The sequence below is a fragment of the Manis javanica genome, chromosome 5 (assembly GCF_040802235.1).
Source record: "Manis javanica isolate MJ-LG chromosome 5, MJ_LKY, whole genome shotgun sequence".
NCBI classification, from domain to species: domain Eukaryota; kingdom Metazoa; phylum Chordata; class Mammalia; order Pholidota; family Manidae; genus Manis; species Manis javanica.
In genome coordinates this window covers 13,569,278-13,594,205 of record NC_133160.1, presented here as the reverse complement: position 1 = coordinate 13,594,205, position 24,928 = coordinate 13,569,278, and the positions used below count along the sequence as shown (strand labels likewise).

Below are 24,928 nucleotides of genomic sequence, written 5' to 3'. Positions count from 1 at the left end.
TACTGCATCTTGCTTCCTCACCAACTCTCCGGCCCAGTTCTAGGAGCCAGGTTTGGGGGCTCCATGAGCTAGGCACAGCCCGATGGCCCTGTGTTCCATCCGCTGGGGGATGGAGGGCCACAGGCTAGCTCGGACCCCAAGGGTTCCCGTTGAGCCCCCTCCCTTCCCGCAGCCGGCATAAGGAGCCATCTGTTCTCTGCTGAATAAACAAGGAGGGGGAAGCAGCGCCGGGCCCACTGCCCCCCAGCCCGACCCCCGCACAATGCGCCTTTCTCCGAGGAGACGCCGCCTGGGCGCCTCCAGGGCGCGTTCCGTCTGGCCTCCCCTCCCCGCGGCGGCACAGCAAGACCCACAGACCGACCCGGTGGAAACCAGATTTCTTTCTTTTTTTAATAAAAAGAAGCCAGAAAGGAAATCCAACACAGTTACTGAGCGCAGTGCGCGGCGAGGACTTGCGGACCTCCCACGCGCTCCCTGTGCCCCGCAGGCCAGTTCTGGTCCACGCGAGGCCGGCTCGAGCGCAGCGCTGGGAGCCCGCCAGCGTCTCCTCCCCGACAGCCCAGGCCCGAGGGGCCCGGCTTCAGCCCGGCCACGCGCCCCGACGGCGCACGAAGGGCAGTCCACGGGGCTGTGTCCCCGCCCGGGACCGGGCCTCCGGCAGCCCTCAGGTCTGCGTGGCCAGCTGGTTCTCCAGCTCCTCCAGGCGCGCCATCAGCTGGGCCAGTGGGCAGTTAAGGAGGTCGTTGGAGTTCGCGGGGGTCCCTTCCCCTTCCCTCCAGCCCGCGCCCCGGCCCAAAGGATATGGTTATGCGTCAGACTCTCGAGCGCCCCCAGCGTGCGGCCCTGGAACTCCACGAGGCTTTCGCATTCACAAGGGCTCCGAAGCTCTGTCCCAGCGCTGATGCCCTCCTCTGGCACAGGGCACAGACAGGCAGAGGAATGAGAACCCGTAGGGGCATGAGCCGGCCCTGGCGTGGCCCTCTGATGTACCTCCACCCGTCCTGGGGTGGGGTGTGTGGGCTTTGGATTCAAACAGACCTGGGATGAGTCCCAGCTACATAGCTGTGAGATACTGGAAAACTGACTCCACCTTCCTAAGCATTACTTTCTTAATCTGTAAAAACGGATACATTGCGATACTATGGTGTGTGTGTGTGTGTGTGTGTGTGTGTGTGTGTGTGTGTGTGTGTGTGTGTGCGTGTGTGTACATCTTAGAGTTTCTCAGACCTAAACACTTCCTGGAATCACCAGACCATGTTAAAATATAGATTCTTATTCACAATGGGAAAGGAGCTGAGACTCTACATTTCTAATAAAAAACCAAGTGATACTGATGCTACTGGTCCTGGGACCTACACTTCATGTAGGAAGCGTCCATAGCAGCACTTTTCCAATGAAACTTTATGCAATGATGGAAATGTCAACATTTCAACATCTCTGAAGTCAAAACAAGTGAGTGCCTTACAATTTGGCCCATTTTTTTCTCAGCAGTAGATAAAATAATAGGGTATCTTACCACAGATGCTATCTTAGGTTTACTGAAACTCTGTAAACATATGCCCTTTATAATATTAGGGCACAATGCCTGGCACTTGGCTTTCAAACAAGAGTTGCTGTTTATTTAAATAGTTGAACGCTGCTGATTTAAAAGTTATATACTCTTAACAAACTGCCTATGTTGTGTCATCAATGGTATTGATCACAGTTCTTCAAAGATGCCTAACTTTACAGTTGGGAAAACCAAAAGGTCAGAGAGAGGGAAGGATCTGCCTGAGGTCACAGCCATTTGGTCTAGAGCCTCGGCCACAGACCCCATATTTCTCTTAGAATTCTAGAGCTGGAAGCAACCGTGGGCAACCAGCACCCTCCCCTGTTATGAAAGAGGAAACCTAAGGTAGGGGTGGAGGTTAAGTGACTTGTCCAACGTCATACTGTGGGAGACATGAGTCAGCATAAGGGCCCTGAAAGAGCAGTGAATGTGGTGCTTCCACAATACTCTAATTATTAGAATTAACCTGAAGAGAGATGTGTATGCACATATGTGTGTATATATGTAAATTACATATATAGGTGTGTGTGCATATATATATAAAAACTACAGATTCCCCAGGCCCGGCTCAGCCCTACTGAATTTAGCTCTGGATGAGCCAGGTTATCTGAAAGAGACTCACATTGTAGGTTTAGGTTAGAGTCTAAAGATTCCATGGTAAAAATTACTCACCCTCCCCAGCAATTCCCTGTGTCACCTATAAAGTACAGTAGGCAAGGTTCAACAGCCCCCTTATCCTCCACAGCTAGAGTTGGTCCCTTTCTCCTCAGCTGAGCACCAGATGAAGTAGATGGATTGAATTTATGGGCTACATTCTCCAAAAACGTACATCTTTGTGTATTCAAAACTCTCTCAGCCCTGTCACTTTGCAACATCTGTAAAGTTGAATTCCAACAAGCTAAAAAGGCTGTGTGACTCTTCTTACAAACGCTGAGTTTGGTGTGCCTTTGAAAAACTTCCCCCGAAGTATTCTGAACATGCAGTAATTTGGGGACAGGTAGCTTAGTCTACTGATTCTTAAACTTGAACATACTTACGAATCACCTGAGGGTCTTGTTAAAGTGCAAAATCTGACTCCTTCAGTCTGGATGCTGCAGTTCTACCAAGCCACCAGGTGACAGCCCTGCTGCTGGTCCACGGACCACTCTTTGAGTAACAAGGCTCTGTCTAGTGAGTCCATCCCCTGGCTGAAACTCAGCGAAAGGGGTAGGAGTGAACTGGAAAGGGAGGTATCCGAGGCTGGGCAGTGAAAGCGAGGGCCCCAGAGACAGATATGCTCACCCGGGCAGATGCTGCCTTTGAGGTTGTCCAGCAGGTGCGTCATGGAGCTGAAGTCCGGGGAGTAGGACACGTGCAGCTCGGCCGGCTCCGAGGCGATCTGGTGCAGCTCCTCCTCCACCGCCTTTCCCACGCCCACGGCGTACATGACAATGCCTGCGCGATCCAGGAACACAGGGGGGCGCCCCGGGCCTCAGGAAAACCTCCTCTCCTCGACAACCCAACCCCAGACCAGAGCGTGCGGCTCCAGGCTCACCTTCCTCCTTGGCCCGCGCTGCCCACACCGAGATGTCATCCTGGGAGCGGCCATCGGTGAAGACCAGGCCCACGCGAGGCACGTTGAGGGCGCGTGGCCGCGCGCCCTGCGCCTCAGAGAAGCTATGCTCCACCATGTGGCGCAGCGCCAGGCCGGTCATGGTACCGCGCTCCATGTACTCCACGGCCAGGACCGCCTGCTTCACCTCAGCCGCTGTGCCGTAGCGGCCCAGAGGGAACTCGGTGCGCACGCGGCTCGAGAACTGCACCAGTCCCACGCGCGTGCCCTCGGGGGACACGTCCAGGAAGTCCACTATCTGGTTTACAAAGCGCTTCACCAGCTCAAAGTTCTGCGGTCGCACGCTCTTGGAGCCATCGACAAGCAGAACCAAGTCCACGTGGCCTTCCCTGCACCCTGAACAGCGAGAAGGGCTTGGATGGAAGGACCAGATCGTTGGCTGGCAGTAGCCATCTACCCATCTGGTCATTCATTCACAAGCACTTATTACATAACAGACATCATGCGTGAAGTCCTTCCTTGTGCCAGGCACTGTGCTAAATCACCATCACCATCATCATTATATTAATTTCATAGCAATAATAAATTTATTAACAATGTTAAGTAAATATCAATATAACAAATTAATATTTATTATCAGCAATAAATAACACTGAAAGCATTCTTACCATGTGCCAGGCACTGGTTAGGTGCTTTATGTATTTTTCCTCAATCTTCCCAATAACCTTGAGTATTATCCCCATTTTCTATCATAGGAAGTTCTGAAGGATAAAGGGATTTGCTCCGGATTCAATAGCGAATAATGGCTGAGCCTTGCTCCTAATCTCTCTACAATGCTGCCCCCTCTGTTCTGAGCCAGGGACTTTGCTAGGCCCTGAAGGAGGTTCAACAATAAACGAACATGATCGTGATCCATGAGGAGGTCAGGAGACAGCAGAGCCATCAGACATGCCATTTGCTGGAGTAGTGGGGCAACAATCATGCTAGAATAGAGGGGCATGCCCAGAGCCCAAGGTAAGAATAATGCCTTCTTCCTGGAGTTGGTAAGGAAGGAAGACTGTATGGAAGTGGTGACATCTGATATGGACTTCAAGGCTGAGGAGGAGTTCTCCAGGGCAGGAAGGGACATTCTAGATGATGGAAGCAGCAGGTGCAGAGGCACAGAAGCTGGGGATGGGCATGCCGGCATGACTAAATGCTCAAGTGTGGCAGGAGGCAGGCTGATGGGTTGGTGGAAGCTAATGATGAGCTAAGGCAGTGATTTCAAATTATTGACCAAAATCCACAGAAAAATAATAACACCACATCATGATGTACTTTGTATGCTCACATATTATTAAATGCAGCAAACTCTTTTCTCTCTCTCTCTCTTTTTTAAGTCCTAGTTATAAGCCACTGATTTGATTTCATTATCCACGAATGTGGTTGCATCCACCATTTGAAAAACTGCAGGGCTGCAGGGTAAGATATTTGATCTTTTTTCTATAGGTGCTGGTGAGCCTCAGAAAGCTTTGAAGCAAGGGAGAAAGGGGATCAAATCTGTATTTTTGAAATTCACCTTGGCAGCAGGACACAGGATTAAGGGAAAGAGATGGAGGTAAGGCATGGTTCATCCTCCAATCCCCCCCACCCCCAAACATACACACACACACACACACACCACCACCACCACCACCACCACCACCACCACCATGCACATTCATACCACACCCTGGGGCCACAGTAGGGGGTGGGGGTAGAGGCAAGGATGCTCAGAAGGTGGTGGGGGTGGGCAGAGGCAGACAGAACATCTCCCACCCATGACTCACGGTTGCAGCTCTTGCCATCTGCCTGGAGTTGCCGCCCCTCAGGACACAGGCAACGGTAGGAGAGGCCGTCGCTGACACACTGGAACTCACATCCATGGTCCACACCATTGCAGAAGTCCCGGGCTTGAAGGAGACACAGTCAGATGAGTCAGGTGGACTCCACCGGCTAAGATTCCTTGTCCCTCTCACAAATGCAAGAGACCCCTCCTCACCCTGACAGCTCTTTCCATCAGGCAGCAAGTCGTGGCCCTCTCTGCAGTAGCACTGTGGCCCACCAAAGGTGCTAACACACTCGTGCTGGCAGCTGTGGTTCCTAAATCTGCAGTGATCAATGGCTGGTGGGAAGAGAGAGCAAGACCTGATCAGAACCATCAGAGACATCAGTCCGGGTGCTAGTGGGGAGAACTTGCTCACCCCTGCAGCTCCTCTGGTCCTGCTGGAGTACAAAGCCAGCTCGGCAACAACAGAAGTAGGAGCCTGGGGAGCCGACACAGCGGTGCTCACAGCCATGGGTCCCTTCCGTGCACAGGTCAATGGCCGAGGAAAAGGAGAGGTCGGCATATGCCCTGGGGCTGTGCTTCTCAGCCAGGATGGCACAACCACCGCAAGAGCTTTTTAAAAACACCTATTCCTGGGCCCCAATCCCCAGACATCCTGACATAATTTATCTGGGGTGGCACTCAGGCATCTGTGATTTCTCTAAGCATAGGCCTCCTTCCTACTGGGTCAGGCAGCACCCCCCAAATCCAGCCTCACATCCACTCCATTGTGCCCAATGCTAAGCCAGGCATAAGAAGGAGAGTCCACAGCTGTTGAACACAGGGCCCCTGCCCTCTGATGCTCAATGACTTACAGGGGAGGACCACACTCTGACACTTTCTCTGTCTGAGCCTCCATTTTCCCATCTGCGAAATGGGAATATAGTGGAAGAAAGCAATTGCTATTGACAACTTCCCTCTGAGGAGGGTGAACTATTACCTGTTGAGTATCTTGGTGACTTAGATGTGCAAAGATGGAGAATAGGGCTGCAGAAAGGTGAACTGTCCTGCATAAAAAAGTGAGGATGTGGGCTCCTAGGAAAAGATGGGAATGCAGAGAGGGAAACAGAACCAGAGAGATGGTGTGAAGATGAGCAACTGTGTGGGTTGAAGTTGCCAGTGAAAATCCCCTGTAGTGGGGTGACTGAGAACTTCTAGGATTAAGGGTATCTAGTAAATAATGGGCGTTTTTTTGTGTATGTATGTTTGACTTAGATGAAACTCACACTTCTCTCTACTCCCACTTTTAGTAAAATGGACATCTGCCTGCATTTACATATACACATATGTGCCCTTGCACGCACAAGTGTGTAAACCAAGGAAGAATCTGATTTACATGAAGGGAACAAGAACAGCATGTATGGATTGAGAAATTGAGAGAGGACCCATAAATTGAATGACTTCAGCAGAAGCTCAGTGCGAGAGGTAATCACAGAACATAAGCACTTGGGGAATTCCCGGAGATCTTGAGGAGAGATTTGAATGAATGTTTCTAGGTCATCAGAGGGGACTTTAAGCAGCCTTTTCTAAGTTCTCGAAACAAGAATCCTCTAGCTGACACCTGAGTTATTGGGAACACATGACCTCTTTTTCCAGATTGTCATGAGGCTGAGATGATGTATGTAACACTCCAAGCACAATGTCTGATCCTGTAAATGGCATGGCAGCTGCTGTTGGGATCAAGGGAGTGGATATCTGCATGCACATGAAAAAGTCCTTGTGGGCCATAGCTTTCAGAAGGTAAGAGCAAAGGACCAGGCCTTGAAAGATCTGCAGATGCAGAGAGGAGCAGTGAGGAAGCCCAAAAAGGGCTGAGAGGCAGAAGCAGGAATAAATAGCCTAAGGGGTGGGTGTGGGGTGTATGGAGGCCCTAACTACCCCAACAGTGTTCAAGTAACAGAAACGGCAAAGGTGAGCCTGTGAGAAGACACAGTCCAGTTTGGGAGATGTATTGTAGCCAGGTAGGAGAGATGCTGAAAGAGAGAGAGGAAGTAGAAAACACACTTAATTGTGGGGACAAGATTTCCAGCCCTGGTCCCACCAAGGACTTTATTAGACCTGTAAAGCAAAGGAGGTGGATTTTTACTGCCAAAGGCCCTTTCAGGTGCATTGGTCTGGCACTGGGGAGTCACAGAGCCCTCACCCACACAGCTCTTGTTGTCTTCAGCCAGCTGGTAGCCAGGGCTGCAGGCACAGTGGAAAGTGCCAGGGGCTCTGACACACTGGTGCTGGCAGTCGTGTCTCCCCTCTGCACACAGGTCCTTTCCTGAGGACACACAAGAGTAGAATCAGTGGGGAACAGATGGGCAGAACCCCCAATAGGAGAGAGCTGGATGGGGTCTGAGGCAGGCACCATGCTCAAGTATAGCTTTAACCAGCATTTGATTCATTCAAGAGGGGCCACGCCAGGCGGAGGACTTAGGGCATGAACAGGGCCTGAGTAGCCCCGGTGGATAGGCTCAGAAGAGGGGGCCACAGCACTAGATGTGTCAGTGGAGTAGGGCAGGACCAAACGGAGGTAAGGCAGAGGTGCAGAGGTGCTAAATCAAGGTAGGAGGAAAAACTCAGGTGTGGCTGGGGCAGATCTCATGGCATTGTGGAAGGAATCAAAATGAGAGCGGGCAGAGCCATGCCCGCTGGGACGGACATGGCTCTTCCAAGTGGACTGCTGTAAAGTTTGAGGTGAGGTGCTTCTTGTGTTAAGGGGCGAGTTTGGAGTTTGACGTTAGGCCTGTGGTAAACCGCAACAGCTCATCCTGGTGGGTGGGCACGCTCAGTGCTGCTCCTGGTGGGAGAAGCCTAAGCGAAAGTGAGCAGAGCTGGAATTTGCCCCAGCATGTGGTAGGTCGGAGCAATGCCACCATCTTGTGGGCGGGGCTAAAGCTGGGGAGGGCGGGGCCATCCGGGATGGGTGGGATTTGTCACAGTGGGAACTGGAATCTGAGCCGTTGGAGAGTTCTGGCCCTGCCGCAGCGCTCGCCTAGCTCACCACACAGCTGGCCCCGGAACTGCAGGCCAAACTCCTGGATAAGGTCGAAGGACTCGACCAAGAAGACGTGCTCGTCTAGTGGGGGGGACGCCATGGCTCGCAGAGAGCCCACGTCGGCGCGCTGCACCCCCACAGCGTAGATCTCGATGCCACGGGCGCGCGCCTGCGCCGCCACCTCCGCCACGCGATCCTGGGGCCGCCCGTCGGTCACGATGACAGCAACACGGGGCACGCGCGCCTCGGGCGGGCGCGCTCCCTCGGCCACGCTGAAGGCCACGTTCATGGCATACTGGATGGCGAGCCCGGTCATGGTGCCCTGCGCCAGCGGCACCAAGGCGCGGATGGCGCTCTCCATATCCTCGCGGCGCCAAAAGGCGCCGAGCGGGAAGACGCTCTGCACTTGACTCGAATACTGGATCACGCCGACCCGCGTGGCGTTGGGCCCCAAGTCCAGCCCGTGGAGCAGGCCCACCAGAAACTGCCGCATGGTCTCGAACTCGAAGGGGCGCACACTGCGCGAGCTGTCAATCACGAACACCAAATCCAGCTGCCCAGTACTGCACCTGGGACCTGCGAGATCAGAAAGGGCTTTCCTAGGTCAGCAAAGCCTCATCTCCGAGAAGACCCCCAGGGAAAGCCAGGGCAAAATGGTGCTATGCCGGCGTAACAGCGCCCAGCACAGAATTAACCTAGCAAATGAACTTAGGTGCATGCACTCATCCAGCATTTGCTGCGGGCCTGGGCCAAGAGATTTCACCGATCTTCTGCCCTGCAGTTCTAAGGGCTATTCTGGGAGGTGGGGCGGGGGGGGTGGGTATTATCCATTAGGAAAGAGGGGGAAGGGTGTCGCAAACTCAAATGCCTATAGAAATCAGCCAGGCTGTTTCTATTATATATAAAAACCAACATATATAATGAACTGGTTGGCCTGGGTCCATGGACCCCCCAAAGAGCCCATATCCCTCCTCCAGCCAAACACAGCCTTGTAGCCCTGTGGACCTCATGTTAACAGATCCTTGAATTTTTCAAGAGAAGACCCAAATCGGGATTTTTATGTGAAATCTCCTGATTTTTCAACCAACTTTTAAAAATTAAACATCGAATGGGCAGTTCCACAGGAATCCAACTTTGTTACAGGTTAGATGCATCCTACAGTTGAGGAAATGGTGGCCCAGAGAGGTGAGGCGGTGAACTCGAACCTGGCCCCTTGTGGTGGTGCCTAAGCCTCGCTTTTCTGTCCCCAGGAGGCCAAGCTAGTTGCCTAGACCCCCTGCTTTTGCTGCCCTCCGCCTGCTGGTGGGGGCTGAGCTGAGCCCCCGTTCACCTGAGAATTGGAGCTGGGTCTCCCAGGGCTGAAGAAGGAGCAGCAACACGGGCAGTGGCGAGCCTAGAAGGATCCTCATGGCGCTTGGAGGACAGAGAACGGAGGTGTCAGAGCCTGGAGAGTGGAAGGAAAATAGCAACAATAGCAGTTATGGCGCTCTTATTCTGGGTGATGGGCCCTTGGAAGGGAGGGAGGGTCAATCTCTCTACTTTTGTGTTTGACATTTTTCATCAATAAAAAATTGCATTCCGGTGGGATTGCTGGGAAACGAAGAGAATTCCGCTTTGCAGAATTGCAGAATACCAAATAAATAGTAGATAAAAATTCACAAAATTTGGAGGGGAAAAAAAAGTCTTTCCTAAATGCCATGCACAGTGTTAAATGTTTTTCATGCATTGTGATATTTAATCTTCTCTACAATTCTATGAGCCTAAGGCTGTTGTTGTTCCCATTGTACAGATAAGGAAACGGTCTCAGAAAAGGTAAGGGCTGGTACCCAAAATCTTGAAACAAGAAAGTAACCGCTCCAGGGTCCAATCTTATGCCCATGTTGTACCAATGGCCAGCCCGCGTGTTCCGCGCCCTCTTCTCCATGGAGGAGATCTTGCAGCCGAAAGCCATTCCCCACTCCAACCCCTCCCCTCCGCACACAAGGCGCCTCTGTGAGGCTGTCCTTCCAACACATACTCTCGGCCTTGCACCGCCCAACTGCAGGCCGCGCGGGAGGGCCTCGCCCTTTCGCTGAGGAGGGGTTGTGGGTGGAGGGCGGTAGGAGACACGCAGTGCGTTGGACGAAACCCACCAAGCACGTGAACTCGAGGCTTGGCGCCTCCACTTCTCGCCTGCTCTCAGGAGAGGCCGCCAGGGGGCGTCTTCCCGTCTAGCTACCTTGGCTAGGTGGCCGTGGGAAGCCCACATCTGCCTAGCAGGTGCCCCTGCCCAGAGCAAACAGGAGGGTGCGAGCCCCAGGGCCTTGGAGATAAGACCCAGGCAGGATAAATCCAGCGCGAGGACCAAGAAGCAGAGGCGCGCAGGGTTCGGGGGCAGCGACACTGGACTCTCCCAGAGAGCGTTAAGTGAGCAGCCGGGGACTCCCAGCGTGGCCATGGACCCTGTGGGAGCAGCAGGTGAGCGCTCACTCTCCCGCGACCCTTGGCGACACCCCTTGAAAAATCACAAAGGACTCCCATTGTACAGATGGGAAAATTGAGGCCCAAGAAGGCGGCCTGCCGAACTGCAAAGGAACCTAGGACTAGAACCTGGGACTCCTGACCGCCCTTCTCCCTTCGGAGCTTTCAGGCAACCTGGCAACTAGGGATCTCTAAACCTCTTCTCCTTACATTCACTCCTGCTACTCTGTACCCCAGCCCCGGCGCCCCATGCTGAAGCCACGTTAGCCATTTTTCTGTTGCGGTTTCTTGGCAGAGGAGGCCAGCCGCCCCTAACCCAACCGCAGATCCGCCCACTCCCCCTCAATTCCATGAATGGGCGTATTTTGAGATACGTTGGGCGCCTGCAGCTCACTCCGGGCGGACTTCCTGATCCAAATCCTCTCCGCCTTAGCCTTTCGGGCCTGGGAGGAACAAAAATGCCTCTGGCAGGGCCCGTCGGGGAAGAGTGACTAAACCAGATGTGACAGCTGTTGCTGGAGGTGGGAGGGTGCAGAATGCCTCCTCTGGCTTGGGCCGTAGGCCGGCCAGCACCCCTGGGGAGGGTGGGGGTAAAGACACAAGCGGCCTTTGCCACCTCCCATCCTTTCCTACCTGCAGAAGTCTCTGGGCCCCCAAATCTTGATTAAGGCCTCCCGATCCTTCTCTTGGCACGAGCCAACAGCTCACCTGCATCTCACCTCCACCCCTAGGAATCCTAGAAAGTCAAAATAGCTACTGTCTCAAAGTTCATCACCTTTCCAACTCCCTAGGAGGAAGGAACCAGGCCCAGAGATCAGAGAGGGTAGTGTCTTGCCCAAGGTCACACAGCAACATGACGACACTGGAACACAGAGCTCTTCTGAGGGTTTAATCCTTGCGTTAAAAACATTCAGAAATTCCCTTAGGGTGCAGAAAGTGGACTCACAAGGGAGGAGAGGTCTGTGAATAATTCCCCAAGAGTTGACTGAAGAATGAACACCTTGGGGGAGGTTTCTGGATGATTCCTGAATGGAGAAGTTTAGGGAAAAATCCTTCCCCCTCCCATTTTGGTGGCCTAGTTGGTGGGGGCTCAGTTTCGAAGGATCCCACAAAAGTGGGGCAGGGCACCGCCAGTCAGATGGGAGCACCGTAGTTGGTGCAGCCGCGGTTAAATACGGTCGCCTGGTCCGGCTTGACGCCTGCTGCCCCGCGGACCCCTCCGTGTCCCCAGGCCCGTTGACTCACCTGAGCCTGCCGGACCACTCGGAGGCGCGACCGCAGAGCGGAGCCGACGGGCGGAGCCTCCTGGGCAGCTGGACCAGGTAACAGCGCAGGCAGCGTGCCCGAGGCGGGGACTGCCAGGCAGCTGAAGCGAGCGGAGGCGGCGGCCGCATTTAACCCAGGGCTGGCGGGTTGGGAGGGGGAGTGCGGGCTGCGACCCCTCCCACCGTTAGGGAGCGTTTCCCCCTCCTCGGAGCTCTGGGGCGGGGCAAGCGCGGCACCCCCGGCTCCTGCCACCCTTGGAGCCGCAGACTGGAACTGCGGGGCCGGAATTCAGTAACAGCAGGAGGCTGGGAGGCTACGCTCTCCGCAGCCAGAACGCATTGGAAGCCTCCGAGGCACTTCCCCGAGAGAGCCCCAAGGGGCGGAGCGGGGACTGGCTCCCGTCGGCGGCGGCCTGGCCCCGCTTCTCAGGGCGCGGCCCAGCTTGCCCTCCGCTGCCCCCTCCAGCAGTGACAGTGAGGAGAGGCCCCCGGACTGTGGTTCTGCGAAGCGTGTGAAGGGTTCAGAAGAGCAGCCTCAGGCTTGCTGGTCCCACCTGGCGGTCTCTCAAACCTCTGCCATCACCGACTCCTTCATGTGTTCTGTGAAATTACTTAGTTTGGGGCCCACCCAACACCCTCACCCATCAAAACTCCCAGGCTGAGAAGCCACCAGGCCCCTAGGCTCTGACTGGCCCACTCCTCAGAGCTGTTGGAAGCCCTGTAATCCAGGGAAGGGAAGCTGAGACTGCGACAGGCCGCTTCTCTTGAGACAAAGGGGGAAGGGAGTGTTGCTCTGATCCCAGAAGGACTCACATGTTCCACCAGGATCCTGGGGACACAGTTTTCATGTTTCCAGGAATCTGAGGGCAGGCAAGAGAGTACTCTGGTCCTAGGGGGCAGAAAAAGCCACCCATCAACCCCCAAGTCAAGATTTCCCTGGGGTCGGTCCCCTTGGGGTTCAGAGAAGCCATATGCCCTCGAATACCCTGTCTCCATCCCCAGGCCCGGCACAAGTATGGCCTTTGTGCCTCTGGGGCCTCTCCCCCACGCTTCTGGCTGCGATGGCTTGGAGCCAGGTCTGCAGAGTTGCACCTGGGTGGTCCTGGTGGGCTCTGTGCAGGCCTCATTGAGCATGGGGCCGCCAAAATATTTAGCCCAGGATTGGCATCCAGGTCCCCTCCCTTGCCTAACACGTCATCTCCCTGGCCCCAGGGGGCAGAACTGGAGCATGCCCTTCCCCCCATTCATTTCATTCAACCTTTGTGCTCTGGGCACCAGGCCACCTTGCCCCTTGCCGCTCCCTGCCCCCACTCCCAGGTCCTCCCCAGAGTGCTCCACGGTCCTGAGGGAAGGCGTGCGCAGGTGCCTTCAGCAACAGTGCCAGCAGACCGTGAGGATACTGCATGCCAAGGTGGCCCAGAAATCCTACGGAAATGAGAAGCGGTAGGTGTCTCAGCGGCCCCTGCCAAGTCTCTGAGTGCCCCATGTGCCCTCGCCTGCTAGAGTCCTTTAGAGCCTCCGGAGGACTTAGGCCTTTGCCAGTGGCCAGTCAGAGGCCTTCTCCCTCAGCCCCCACCAGCCTGCCCTTCACTCTATAGCAAAACCTCCCTGTGAATCTACAGTCCCCATTCACTCACCCACCCACCCACTCATTCATGCCTTCATTCAGCAGCTACTTATTGAGTGCTTATCATGTGCCAGCCTCTCTGGGCACTGCTGGGCACTGGGCACAGAGCTGCATGAGATACAGTCCCCGTCTCATGGCATCTTCACTCCATTGTGGAAGAGAAAGTAAAGCCCCCACTAATAAGTGAACAAGATACTTGCCATTGTGGAGAGCTGTAAGGGGAAAGAACAGGCTAATGTGACAGAAATTGAAGAGGGTCTCCTGTAGCTCAAAAGCTCTAAGTGGTGGTTTTAAGGCCTTTTGAGGAGGTGACATCTGAACAGAGACAGACAGGAGAAAATCTGGGGAAGTGTGTTCCAAGAGAAGGAAGAGAAAATGCCCAGACCTTGAGGTTGTAGCAACTTGGGCTGTTCCAGGTACAAAAGAAGTCAGAGGGGCTGGAATTAGAGAAGGAGGTTTTAAGAAATAAAGTTGGAGAGGTAAGCAGGCGCCAGATCACGCGAGGACTTTGAATTTAAACCATTGGAGAATTTTAAGAAGATGAGTAACATGATTAGCTCATGCCTAAAAAAAAGAAAAAGACAATCTGGTTGATTTATGGAGAACAGGCTGAAGGGGCAAAAGTGGAAGCAAAGCCCAGTTGGAAGGCTGGTGCTGGGTCCAGGCAAAAAGTGATGGCAGTTGGGACTCAGGTGGAGGTGGTAAGGAGCCAGTGGATTCTCAATATGACTTTTGAGTTGAATGAGGGTAATGATAAATGAAGGTCCAGATGTCAACCGGGATTCACAGTTTGGAGAGGTCTGGGGAGAGCGGTGGGAAAGGTAGAGAGGGAACCAAGGATTCTGTCGAGTTTGTGCTCCTTTTGAGATGTCTACAAGACAATCAAGTGGAGATGGACATATGAATCCGGTGCTTGCGTGTCTCCGCAGGTTCTTCTGCCCCCCGCCCTGTGTTTACCTCGCAGGTCCCGGCTGGAGGGTGAAGCCAGTGCGGGGCCAAGGTGAGGACGGACTCGACGGCGGCCCCGCGCCTCCACTGGTTAGGGGGACCACGCAGCGGGGCCCGGGAGCGGGCGGTTCCCAGGCTCAGCCTCGCCGCGCCCTCTGGCGGCAAGAACTGAGCTCGCCTGACACCGGAGTTCCCCCTGAGTCCTTCCAGACCCCGCTCGCGTCCCTTTCAGCCCACCAGGAAGGGGAAACCGGGCCCACGGTCTGCGGTTACATGGGACTGGATGGCGCGTCCGGCAGCGCCGCCGAGACGCAGAAATTGAATTTCGAAGAGCAGCCGGACTCCAGGGTGAGAGCGCACGGAAGGGGGTCCAATTCCTGCTCCCATCCTTGCCTCTTCTTTTGAGAAGAGGCTCATTTACACCCCTGCAGGAGCCAAGAAGATAGGTAGAGGGGCGGGGAGACGAGGGTTCTGCCTTAAGAATGAGCCCGAGAGCGTGGATCGTGCTGTTTCAGGTCACGTCCGATGTCAGATAACTAGGAGATGTCAATTCATCCGTGGGCGGAGGGCTGGGATGAGACGGCTCCATCCCTGTGAGCCCCGTAGGAATTCGGTTGCGCCAAGACCCTGTACATCTCGGACGCGGACAAAAGGAAGCACTTTCGGCTCGTGCTGCGACTTGTGCTACGAGGGGGCCGGGAGCTGGGCACTTTCCACAGCCGCCTCATCAAGGTCATCTCCAAGCCCTCGCAGAAGAAGCAGTCGCTGAAAAACACCGACCGTGAGCGGGGCGGGGAGGGACGGTGTCATCAGTTCTGGAGCCGCGGGATTTGGGAGGAGAGGCCTGGATAGTAGGGGCGGGGTCAGAGAGGGGGAGGGGGAGTCTTAGCCAAAGAGGCGGGGTCTGGGTGAGCGTGTGGCTCAGGTCTGGGGTGAAGTTGGAGAAATGAGAGCAGAGAAGGGGGACAGATACCAAACTTGAGGTTGGAGTGAGAGTAGAGCAAACAGAAATGGCCAGCAGGTGCTGCGCTAAGGCAGATTACAAGTAACAATAAAAGGGTGACAGCAATTCAGGTAAAATTATTTTTTCAGTGTTCTATGTATGCCTGGCTATGTGCTAGATGCCTTAAAATAAAGTGTCTGTTCTGGAGGAAGGCAACCTAGTAGGGCAGAGAGACACACATAGCTGATCAAAGGGACAGTCTGAGATAAGTACTGCCCTGCATGCCAAGTGACAAATTGCAGGGCTGGGGGCTTTGAGGAAATTTGGTTGGCGGGGGGAGTGGGAGCTAAATAACAATAACACCACCACTAGCCTTGCTGGGTAGAAGAGGAACTTTCCTAGCAGACATTTCTATGCATCACCCTATTTGATGCTCACCCTGTCCTTTTGAGATAAATGCTATCATTTACCTATGTCAGACATGAGGAAAATGAAGCCTGAAAACATTCATCCATTCATTTAAGAAATATTTGGGCCTCTCACATTCCAGGTGAGTTGCCTAAGATTGCCAGCAAGGAAATCACCCAGCCAGGATTTGAACTTGAGAAATCACCCAGCCAGGATTTGAACTTGACTCAGTTTTGACTCCAGAGCTCCTACCCCTACCCACCCCATACTTACTCTTTGTCTGTTAAAAACTCTGTAGAATGTCTCAGATACAGGCAGTGCACTCTGACTGGTCCTTGGTATCAGTAAAGGGCTGGGGGAGTGGGGAGAAATGGTATCATGTAAGGGTTGTGAATGCAGAGTCTGGAGCCAGGTGGCCTGGGTTTGAATCCTGACTCTACTCAATAGCCACACATCTTGAGCAAGTTGCCTTCTTAAGTAGACATGGTAATATCTACCACATAGGGTTGCTAAGAGAAACAAATGAGCTAATTCATATAAAGCATTTAAAACAGTACCCGACACACAGCAAATGTTAGCTATCATCATTACTCAATGGATTGGAAATTGGGCTAAGTAGAAAATAAGTGTTAAGTATGCCTAGCACTGTGAGGAGAGAGGGAGATGACTCCATGATTTCAACCCAGGTAGTCAAAAGTCCAGTCAGAAAACAAATCTGTGGCTCTGAGCATGTGTGATAGGCTGGAAGAGATCAATGTTAAGCCCTGGAAATATTATACTTGCTGTTTCGCACCACATGGCCTTTGCTTATGCAGCCCCCTGAGCAACTCCTACCTACTTCATGCTCCCCAGCTGAGAATATAACCTCCTCCAGGAAGCCCTCCTTCACCCAGCCCTTACCATATCATATTGAAATATTATATACATATATGTCCCTGTCTCCCCTCTAAGACCAGGAAGGCCTCCAGAGCAAAACTGGGTTTGGTTTACCCTTTGGTGCCCAGTACACAGCATATAGGAGGCACTTAGTGAATACTTGAAAAAAATTCTGTTTATTGAACTGCAGCAAGAAGGAACAGGCAAAATAGTAGAGAAGCAGGACCACAGCAGGTACTAGATAGATAGCTGTGAATGTGAATGCCTAGTGTATCTACACCAGTGGGTATATGAGCTAGACTGGCAAGGGGGACAGAGGATCGGAAATTGGCCAGTCCAAGGGACAAAGCCAGGCCGGGCCACTGATTCCACCTCCTGTCACAGTGTGCATATCCTCAGGCTCAAAAGTCTCCCTCTTCAACCGCCTTCGCTCCCAGACGGTCTCCACGCGCTATCTCTCTGTGGAAGATGGGGTCTTTGTGGCCAGCGCACGCCAGTGGGCTGCCTTCACGCTCCACCTGGGTAATTGCATCAGTAGGCCTGGTGCTGGACACTTCACACCACAACTCCTCGAAGAAAGAAAATTTTGCTCACAGAACTAGGGCCCAGAAATACAAAATGACTTGCCAAGGTCCCATGAGTCTGTGACTGATCCAAGCTATTCTGACTCCGAGCCCTTTCCCCTCTTCTCAAAGCCTGTCCCAGAGGGCACACATTTGTGAGGATGGCCACAAATAACCCCTCCAAGATGAGAACCTTTGACTTTAGCTGCCTCCCTGCATGCCAGCCCTACCCACAAGACCCCTGTGTGATGTGGGGTAGAGCCAGAGGCAAGAAGGGCTTGAGGCAGAAGCCTGGGACTTCTGCAACCCTCCTTCTTTCCTTCTTCTCCCCCCCTCAGCTGATGAACACTGTTCCCAGGGGGACTTCCCACCTCGGGAAGGCTACGTCCGCTATGGCTCCCTGGTGCAGCTGGTCTGCACTGTCACGGGCATCACACTGCCTCCAATGGTATGGGGAGGCTGGGCATACCTGTAGGGGTCCCCTCAGATTCATGCAGAAGGCCAGGGCCAGAGGGTGAGGGCCCGAGGCATGAAGATACCTATTGTCACTCTAGACACAGTGCTTTGTGGGGCGGGATGGGGGTCAGGGGCTGGGGCGGGGGGAATCTGCCAGTGTCTGCACGGCTAATGGAGTAGCAGAAAGCTGGCTGGGAGGGCAGCCTCTGGGTGCCACCATGCTTCCTACCACCCTTCCATCGTAGATCATCCGCAAAGTAGCCAAACAGTGTGCGCTCCTTGACGTAGATGAGCCCATCTCCCAACTGCACAAGTGTGCATTCCAGTTTCCTGGTGGGCCTCCAGGAGGGGGTGGCACTTACTTATGTCTTGCCACAGAGAAGGTGGTGCAATTCCAGGTGAGAAGCAGAGAATATTGGCAGCAAACATCCTGGAAAGTCAGAACACAGAGAACCATAGGGTGTAAGATTATCACCATCATAATGGCTACTACTTTTTGACCAATACTGCCTCCCACGGAATGTTAGAATTATAGACTATCAGGACAGAATCAGAGAATGTAGAAAAAAGAGGAATAGTGTAATTGAACAGTACTCTTTCCCAAAGAATATTAGTCATAGAATGTTGGGATATAAAATTGTAGAATGTGAGTAAAAAAAATAATAAGTAAAAGTTTTAGCAAAAATAATTAGAATCATAACATGTTAGGACATAGCATTTATAGAATGTGGAAAGTCATTATTATTAAGCAATACTACTCCCAAAAGAATATCATCATAGAATGTTAAGAGATAAAATCATAATATGTAGAAAATGCCATTCTTATTGAGCAATATTCCCTCCCTAAGAATTTTAAAACTGTAGAATGTTAAGCCATAGAATTGCACAACGTTAAAAAACTGAATTGTAGAATCCTATGAAAATAGACCTTTAGAAACCAGCTAGACCAGCGGACTTATTTAACTACGAGAGAACTTAAGGGTCTTGTCCAAACTCGCAGGGTAGGGAAACCGCTGAGCCTAGAACTGGAACCCAGAATGGGAAGCCCAGGCACTAGGCTGGCTTCCCAGCGGTGGTGGCCACCATCCGAAACTTCTGCCCCATGCCCTTGGGTCTCCTCCCAGGCCTCCCCCTGCCCCAAGGAGGAGAACAGAGCTCTTCTCAACGACAGCTCTTGCTGGACCATCATCGGCACCGAGTCGGTGGAATTCTCCTTCAGCACCAGCCTGGCGTCCACCCGAGAGCCCGTCACTCCGGTACCCCTCATCAGCACGCTCGAAGTGAGTCCAGGCTCTGGGGGGCGCTGGCGGGCGTGGAACCTGACTACTGCGGGGTGGTGGGGGGTGGGGGGCGGCAGGCCACCGCCACACCACCGGGTCCCATCCTCCGCAGCTGAGCGGTGGGGGTGACGTGGCCACGCTGGAGCTCCACGGTGAGAACTTCCATGCGGGGCTCAAGGTTTGGTTTGGGGACGTGGAGGCCGAAACCATGCACAGGTAGGGGTCGGCGGGGTGGGGGAAGCCTCTCTCGGGCTCCGGGGAGCAGAGGGTGGGGGCTGCATGTCATCTGCGTCACTTCAGCCCTGACCTCGGTGCCCTCCGCAGGAGCCCGCGGTCCCTGGTGTGCGTGGTGCCAGACATAGCCGCCTTCGGCAGCGACTGGCGCTGGCTGCGCACCCCGGTCACGGTGCCCTTGAGCCTCGTGCGCGCCGACGGCCTTTTCTACCCCAGCGCCTTCTCCTTCACCTACACCCCCGAGTACTGCGCACAGCCCGGGTCCCCAGGCGCCCCCGAGCCCGCCGCCGCCGCTGACGCCGACGTGCTCCTCCAGAACATCCACCACGAGTTCACGCGCACCAACTTCCACCTCTTCGTCCAGACGTAGCGCCGTCTGGACGTGGACTAGGTCCGCGCGCAGGGCTGATCTCGGCCGTTTTCCTGGGTCCTGGGTCTTGCTCCCTGCGCCTTCGCTGCAAAGTGCAGACGGCAGCCTGAGCCACAGAAGGCTTCTCAACACAGAAACCCAGCCCCGCAAGCCTTATGCGGGTCACTTGGTCGTCCTTACAGATCTAGGAAGACACAACCTGGGCGATGTGCCCTGTGCCCAGTCTCAGTTCCTAAATCGAGCAATCACATTCTCTCTCTCCATCAGTAACTCTGCAGATCTCTCTGGTTGTGTGTCCCTATCCCTTCTGCATTGTCTCTGACTCTCCGTGTGTCTCATAATTTCACACACACTGAGAAGCAGCCAGGGGACTTTTAATCCCCAGTCAGCTGTGTCTCCTCTTGAAGAAAAAAACACATGGTTTCACACACCCAGGCATGGGGCACAGGCACAGAGACATGGCCTGCATGTCCCGGAGCACCAGCTTTGTGGGGAGTACTCTATCTGATCTTGAGGGCCAAGTGCCACTGCGAGCACCGAGTCTGCGGCAGCACCAGGTCCTATCTGGAACACTGGATCGCACTCAGAGCAGCACTGAGTCCCTCCTAGAGCACAGGAGTCCTGCCCGGGAGCACTGGGTTCCATCCTGGAGCACAGGAGTCCTGCCCTGTAGCACTCACTGGATTCCACCCTAGAGCAGAAAAACCTACCACTCCTTGTGCTCCCTATGGTTGAAGCTAGGCATGGCACCCTTGCCTATATTTATTCCCTGGTCTACAGCTTTGGTAGCTGGGCAGGTGCCTGGGACAGTGGTCAGGCCTTAACATCTTAGGCACTTCTCTTGCAAGCCCAGAAGGATGCAGTCCTGAGGATCAGGGACTGCTTTGCTGCGCTAGTATCAACCCCTATCCAAGACAGAATGTCATCTGTCTGACCCACCTCCCCAAGAAGGGAGCTGCCCACTGCACTCCCTCCCACCCCACAACACACACACACAAGTCCAGCAGAGCAGAGAGCCTGCCTTTTGGACCCTTTTTGAAGAAGGAATGAGGTCAGAAGCAGGTAGCATCCCTGAGTCCCTGTCACTGCTGTGGGGGCTATCTGTCAGCCCAGGGGATGAGTTACCTTACCAGTTCTCCCCTCACTCTAAGCAAAGATGCATTCCAGGTCCAGAAACAAACACAGGATACAAAACGAAACTTCCCCAGGACAACTTCCTAGGATCAGCTGGGCGATAACACAACTGAGAGAGGAGCTTCTCTGCGTGGGGCCCGGGAACCAAATCACAAGCCATCCCGATCAGCCTGCCTGCCCTCTGCCAATTCTATGCTCTACAGGGAAGCAGAGAAACCAGGCAGGGTCCTGGCTCAGGTTGGAACCAAGGATACAGATAATATGGGTGCCAGCTACCTGTATTAGCCCCCTGGTGCTGACGAATGGGGAGAGCTGGTCTGAAATATGGGTTCAGGGCTCTCACCCCCAGGCCCTTCCTCCAGCTCTGAAGAAGGGATCATTTCCCACAAAATTCCTTCCCCAGAGCATGGAAAGCCCCATGAGAAAGAGGAAGCTGGCATTTCCCAAGGGAAGGGCATGGGGCTTGCTTTTGGCCCCAAAGTCTTGGTCAGGTTTTGTCATCGGCCATCAGCAGGCTAAGCCCCACTTTGACAGGGAAGGAGAAGCTTGCTCAAAGCCCCTCATGTCCCCTGAGAGTGGATCTGGCTGAGGACTGCAGGGAGCAAGTCGAACAGGAAATGTCCCCAACACAAGTGCCTGTCTCAGGAGGGCCTGAGCTCACTGCCCCGTGATGTCCAAGCAGGAAGCCACTTACAGGTGGCTAAGAAGAGTTCCGTAGGGCATTACACAAGAAGTTGGGGCTCAAGGGCTCAAGGGCCCTCCAGCCCGACCCTCAAGGACTTCCTCTGCCACTCCACGGGGCAGGAGTCCGGCAGCCGAGAGCCCAGCCTGGTCTGAAAGCCCAGGTCCAGCCGTGCTACTCTGCCTTCTTCAGCGTTCCCGTCGGGGCACCCAGGACACTTGCTCTCATCTATGCACCCACCTGGAAGTCTCAAGGCTGCAGCTCTGCTGCTTCTGAGTTCCAGTGGCTGGAGGTCATTGGAGGTCCTCCTGGTCCCAAGTCTGGAACCATCTGACATCAGCGCCCCCTCCCTCTCCATCCCCGTCAAAGCATGAATTTTCTGTCTCCTTCTTCAACGCTGGCCAGTCACCGAGGACTAAGGAGTCCACCTCTCTTACATGAGAACAAGCTTCCTCTTTTCCTCTCCCTCCACTACTGCCTGCCCTGTTCCCCAACTCAGCTCAGGTGTCATCTCCTCCATGATTTCCCTAGGGAAGAACTGGCTACATAATTTCTGGGGCCCACTGCAAAATAAAAATGTATGGCCTTGTGTTAAAAAACACTACGAATTTCAAGACAGCGATAGCAGAGTATAAATCAAGGCAGAGCCTTTCTAAGCATGGGGCCTTGAGTGACAGCACAGGTCACGTGTCCTTGAAGCCACCCCTGACCCCAGGAACCTCACTGGGACCATGTCACCACCCACCTTGGGTCAAAGAGCTTTATATACATTTCAGTTGTCCCATATATACTGTGAGATTTGTGTGGAAAGAGGCTTGTTGCTGGGTGTGCTACAGGGTGGATTAAATGCCTTGAACATTGAACTGGGGACTCAATATATTATTACCAAATTGTATTGTTTTGCATGGGCAGGTATTTAGATATTGCAAGTGCAAAACAAAACCAGCAGATGGCACTATTTCCCCTCCCCAAGAATGAAGTCATCGGTTTTTTTTTATAGTTAAGGAATGGTTAGGGTCCTTCAAGAGAATCTTAACATTTTCACGCTTTAAGGATCAAGACTCCCCAGGGATGAGAATTATTGCTTTAGTCCCTATTTCCTCCTCATTTTATAAATGGAGAGACCGGCTCTGAGAGAAGGCCCAAGGGCAGGTTGATAGCAGAGCCAGATTTGAATTCTATACTGATGCTAAATCTGGACTCTGAGGTTATTACATGATGAGAATAAGATCAAAATCTCCATACCAAAATGTCCCTGCTCACAGCTGAGGTTCCACCATAAACAAGCTCATCTTCTGGTTTAACCACTGACATTTGGGTTTCTCTCTCTCTCTCTTTTAAGTTGGGTTTCCTCAAAGAGAAACTCTATAACCACAATGTGGGTAAAATTCTCAGACACCTTCCTCCCCAGGGAACATGTGGACTGCTGAGAGAACAGACCATACAGATGACAAGGGAGAGAGGAAGTGGCTTTAAGGGGAATGAAACCAATAACACAGTCTTTACCAAGTGTTGCAAAGGTCAGCCCTGACCATGCTTACCAAAACAGGCCCATAAGCCAGGCTTGGCTCTGTTCCAAACCCCAAGGGATGAAGGCAGGTGGGACAGGGTGGCACAGTAATGCTTTCAGGGTGAAGTGAACACCTGCTACAGCTGGCTGCTCACCACCCAGGGAGAGACAGGCAAAGTTCTGGGGGAAGGCAGAGCCTTGTGACCAAGCTCTTTAGGGACTCACCTTGGTTATAGAGTGCTGAAGTGGGGCTCACTCTGCCAAGTTCATCCCCAAGCCCCTATCTGGTTAAAAGCACCCTCCTCTGCAACCCTGGCAGGTGTCCAGAAGTGTGCCACACGCACCTCACCCTGGGCTTCGATGTTTTTGTTCTAGCATAGACATATATACATACATACACTGCTGTATATATACTCCCTTCTCCTCACACTAATAACTCGTGTAATTTCAGAGAGGTCACCTGAAATGAAGGAACGCAGATCTCATGGTGGCTTTTCAGACAACAGTCATGTTGGAGTTAAAGCTGTATGTACTAGCTGGCATGTTCATGTCACTTAACCTCTCTGCACCTCAAGTTTCCTCTTCTGTAAATGGCAGTAATAGCAGTTGTTTCATAGGCTGTTACAAAATATAAAATAACTAACAGATGCAAAGCACTTTCAATGGGGCCTGGCCCCCAGTAACTACTTTCTGTGGGGCAGTTGCTCACCATTGTTAGCCCAGAAACACTTCGAGAGATGACCCCTACTGCACTCTCCCGCCATGTAGCAGATGGAGAAATTGCTGGTCTGAGGAGGTAAGTGACTTTCCTGTATTAGCTGTCTATGTTGTGCAGCAAATTACCACTATTGTGGTGGGTTAAAGCAACACTAGTTTACTGTCCCACAATTTCCCTGGCTCAGGAGTCCAAGCACACACCTTACCTGGGTCTTTTATCCAAGCTCTCCCAAGGCTGTAAGCAAGGTGTCAGCCAGGGCTGCAGAGTCTCTGAGGTACAGGGTCCTCCAAGCTCACACAGTTGTTGGTAAAGTTCATGTCCTTGTAGCTGTAGAACTCATGACAGCTTCTTCAAGGCCAACAAGAGAGCTCTTAACAGGAGGGTTTCAGGCCTCCTTATAAGTGCCTTCAACTGACTAAGTCTGGTCCAGCTAGGATAATCTCCCTTTTTACTAACTCAAAAATCAACTAATTTGGGACCCTCACCTTTGCTGTCTAATGTAACCTAATCATGGGAGTGACATCCATCACATTGACAGGTCCTGCCCACACTCAAGAGGAGGGAACAGACAAGTTGTATACACCAAAGGCAGAAATCTTCTGGGCCAGCTTAGTATTCTGAGTATCCCACTCCCCAAAACCTCCTAGCAAATGATTGGCCAGGGGGAATCTATGTGGCCTGTAGGTCTCCCATGCCCCCTGAAGGAATCACCCCATAGAAAGAGAGGGCAGTACTTCTGCCGCTTCAGAAGATTGGCAGGGTCGTGAACAAAAATGGTCCAATAGTGCCCAAAACCCACTTTGCATTCCCTGCCCAAGCCTCAGAAATACTATTATACCACATTCCACTCCAAGTTGGCTCTCCAGGTCAATTAACCCCATCTAGAGTTGACCAGCCATGGGGCTATGTAACCAGCCTTCAAGATGGCTTCTGATGTGTTTTAGCCCTAGTGGTTTTCCTGCTTTTCTGTAGTCTCCTTTCTCTATGAACAGGGCTGATCTGGGTGACCAGTGGGGTATTGTGGAAGTGACAGTGTGTGACTTCCAGCTTGCAGCTTCCAAAAAAAGCCAGCTGCTATGTCATGAGGATATTTGACCAGCTTACGGCCAGGAACTGAGGACCCTGCCAACAGGCAGCACCAACGTGCCTGCTGTGAGGGGGCCATCCTGGGCGTGGATCCTCCTGCTCAGTCAAGGTTACAGTTGCCTGCAGCACATTTTGACTACCACCTCGTAAGACCCCAGAAGCAGCTGGCTAAGCTGCTCCCAAGTTCCTGGCCCACAGAAACTATGTGAGATACATTATGTTGTTATAAGTCCCTAATAGAAAGAATACAGGGGCCTTCTGGGGCTAATAGCTTACCCAAAAGATGGCACTGCTCATGGAAACAAAGTGCCTCTTATTGACCACTTACCTTGTACCAGGCTCTGACCTACCTCCCTGCAGGCTGTTGGAGCACAAGGTAACAGCTGGTGAAAGCTGAAATCCGAGTACAGAAGTCCTGACCCACAGTCACACAGTCGC

The 24,928-nt window shown here is 53.1% G+C and overlaps 2 protein-coding genes and 1 long non-coding RNA gene across 7 annotated transcripts; 1 reads left to right on the top strand and 2 right to left on the bottom strand.

Annotated features, from left to right (window-relative positions):
• Positions 1-376: 376 nt before the first annotated feature.
• On the bottom strand, positions 377-11,768 carry MATN4 (matrilin 4). 4 transcript variants are annotated; one of them, XM_073236553.1, is made up of 11 exons: positions 11,636-11,768; positions 9,261-9,374; positions 7,937-8,506; positions 7,093-7,213; positions 5,324-5,448; positions 5,122-5,244; positions 4,910-5,032; positions 3,084-3,497; positions 2,831-2,983; positions 805-911; positions 377-724 (listed from the first exon to the last, which is right to left on the bottom strand). In XM_073236553.1, exons 2-11 carry the CDS (start codon positions 9,337-9,339, stop codon positions 665-667), a joined length of 1,875 nt encoding a protein of 624 aa, XP_073092654.1. In that variant the 5' UTR covers positions 9,340-9,374; positions 11,636-11,768; the 3' UTR covers positions 377-664. The 4 variants fall into 4 exon arrangements, with proteins under 4 accessions (XP_073092654.1, XP_073092651.1, XP_073092653.1 ...); XM_073236550.1 differs by lacking the exon at positions 5,324-5,448 and having other exon boundaries at positions 7,091-7,213; XM_073236552.1 differs by lacking the exons at positions 377-724; positions 805-911; positions 5,324-5,448 and adding an exon at positions 1,145-2,736 and having other exon boundaries at positions 7,091-7,213.
• RBPJL (recombination signal binding protein for immunoglobulin kappa J region like) lies at positions 11,305-22,049 on the top strand. The gene is made up of 11 exons (XM_017642193.3): positions 11,305-11,712; positions 12,973-13,098; positions 14,212-14,282; positions 14,463-14,578; positions 14,837-15,011; positions 16,842-16,979; positions 17,359-17,468; positions 17,722-17,874; positions 18,601-18,756; positions 18,869-18,972; positions 19,081-22,049. The coding sequence occupies exons 1-11, from the start codon at positions 11,420-11,422 to the stop codon at positions 19,358-19,360; spliced, it is 1,722 nt and encodes a 573-aa protein (XP_017497682.2). The 5' UTR covers positions 11,305-11,419; the 3' UTR covers positions 19,361-22,049.
• On the bottom strand, positions 16,885-24,476 carry LOC108384935 (uncharacterized). 2 transcript variants are annotated; one of them, XR_001850166.3, is made up of 3 exons: positions 23,610-24,473; positions 17,839-17,906; positions 16,885-17,023 (listed from the first exon to the last, which is right to left on the bottom strand). It is a non-coding gene; the product is annotated as an uncharacterized lncRNA (long non-coding RNA). The 2 variants fall into 2 exon arrangements; XR_012131302.1 differs by having other exon boundaries at positions 16,888-17,026; positions 23,610-24,476.
• Positions 24,477-24,928: the final 452 nt, after the last annotated feature.

Excerpts from the sequence above, each read along its gene's own strand:
- MATN4 (XM_073236553.1), bottom strand. The coding sequence starts at position 9,339 with ATGAGGATCCTTCTAGGCTCGCCACTGCCCGTGTTGCTGCTCCTTCTT. Across the intron at positions 5,245-5,323 it reads GGACCAGAGGAGCTGCAGGG|CCATTGATCACTGCAGATTT; the intron begins GTGAGCAAGTTC and ends TCTTCCCACCAG. Across the intron at positions 912-2,830 it reads CAAAGGCAGCATCTGCCCGG|AGGAGGGCATCAGCGCTGGG; the intron begins GTGAGCATATCT and ends GCCCTGTGCCAG.
- RBPJL (XM_017642193.3), top strand. The coding sequence starts at position 11,420 with ATGGAGAAGTTTAGGGAAAAATCCTTCCCCCTCCCATTTTGGTGGCCT. Across the intron at positions 15,012-16,841 it reads GTCGCTGAAAAACACCGACC|TGTGCATATCCTCAGGCTCA; the intron begins GTGAGCGGGGCG and ends CTCCTGTCACAG. Across the intron at positions 17,469-17,721 it reads GCATCACACTGCCTCCAATG|ATCATCCGCAAAGTAGCCAA; the intron begins GTATGGGGAGGC and ends CTTCCATCGTAG.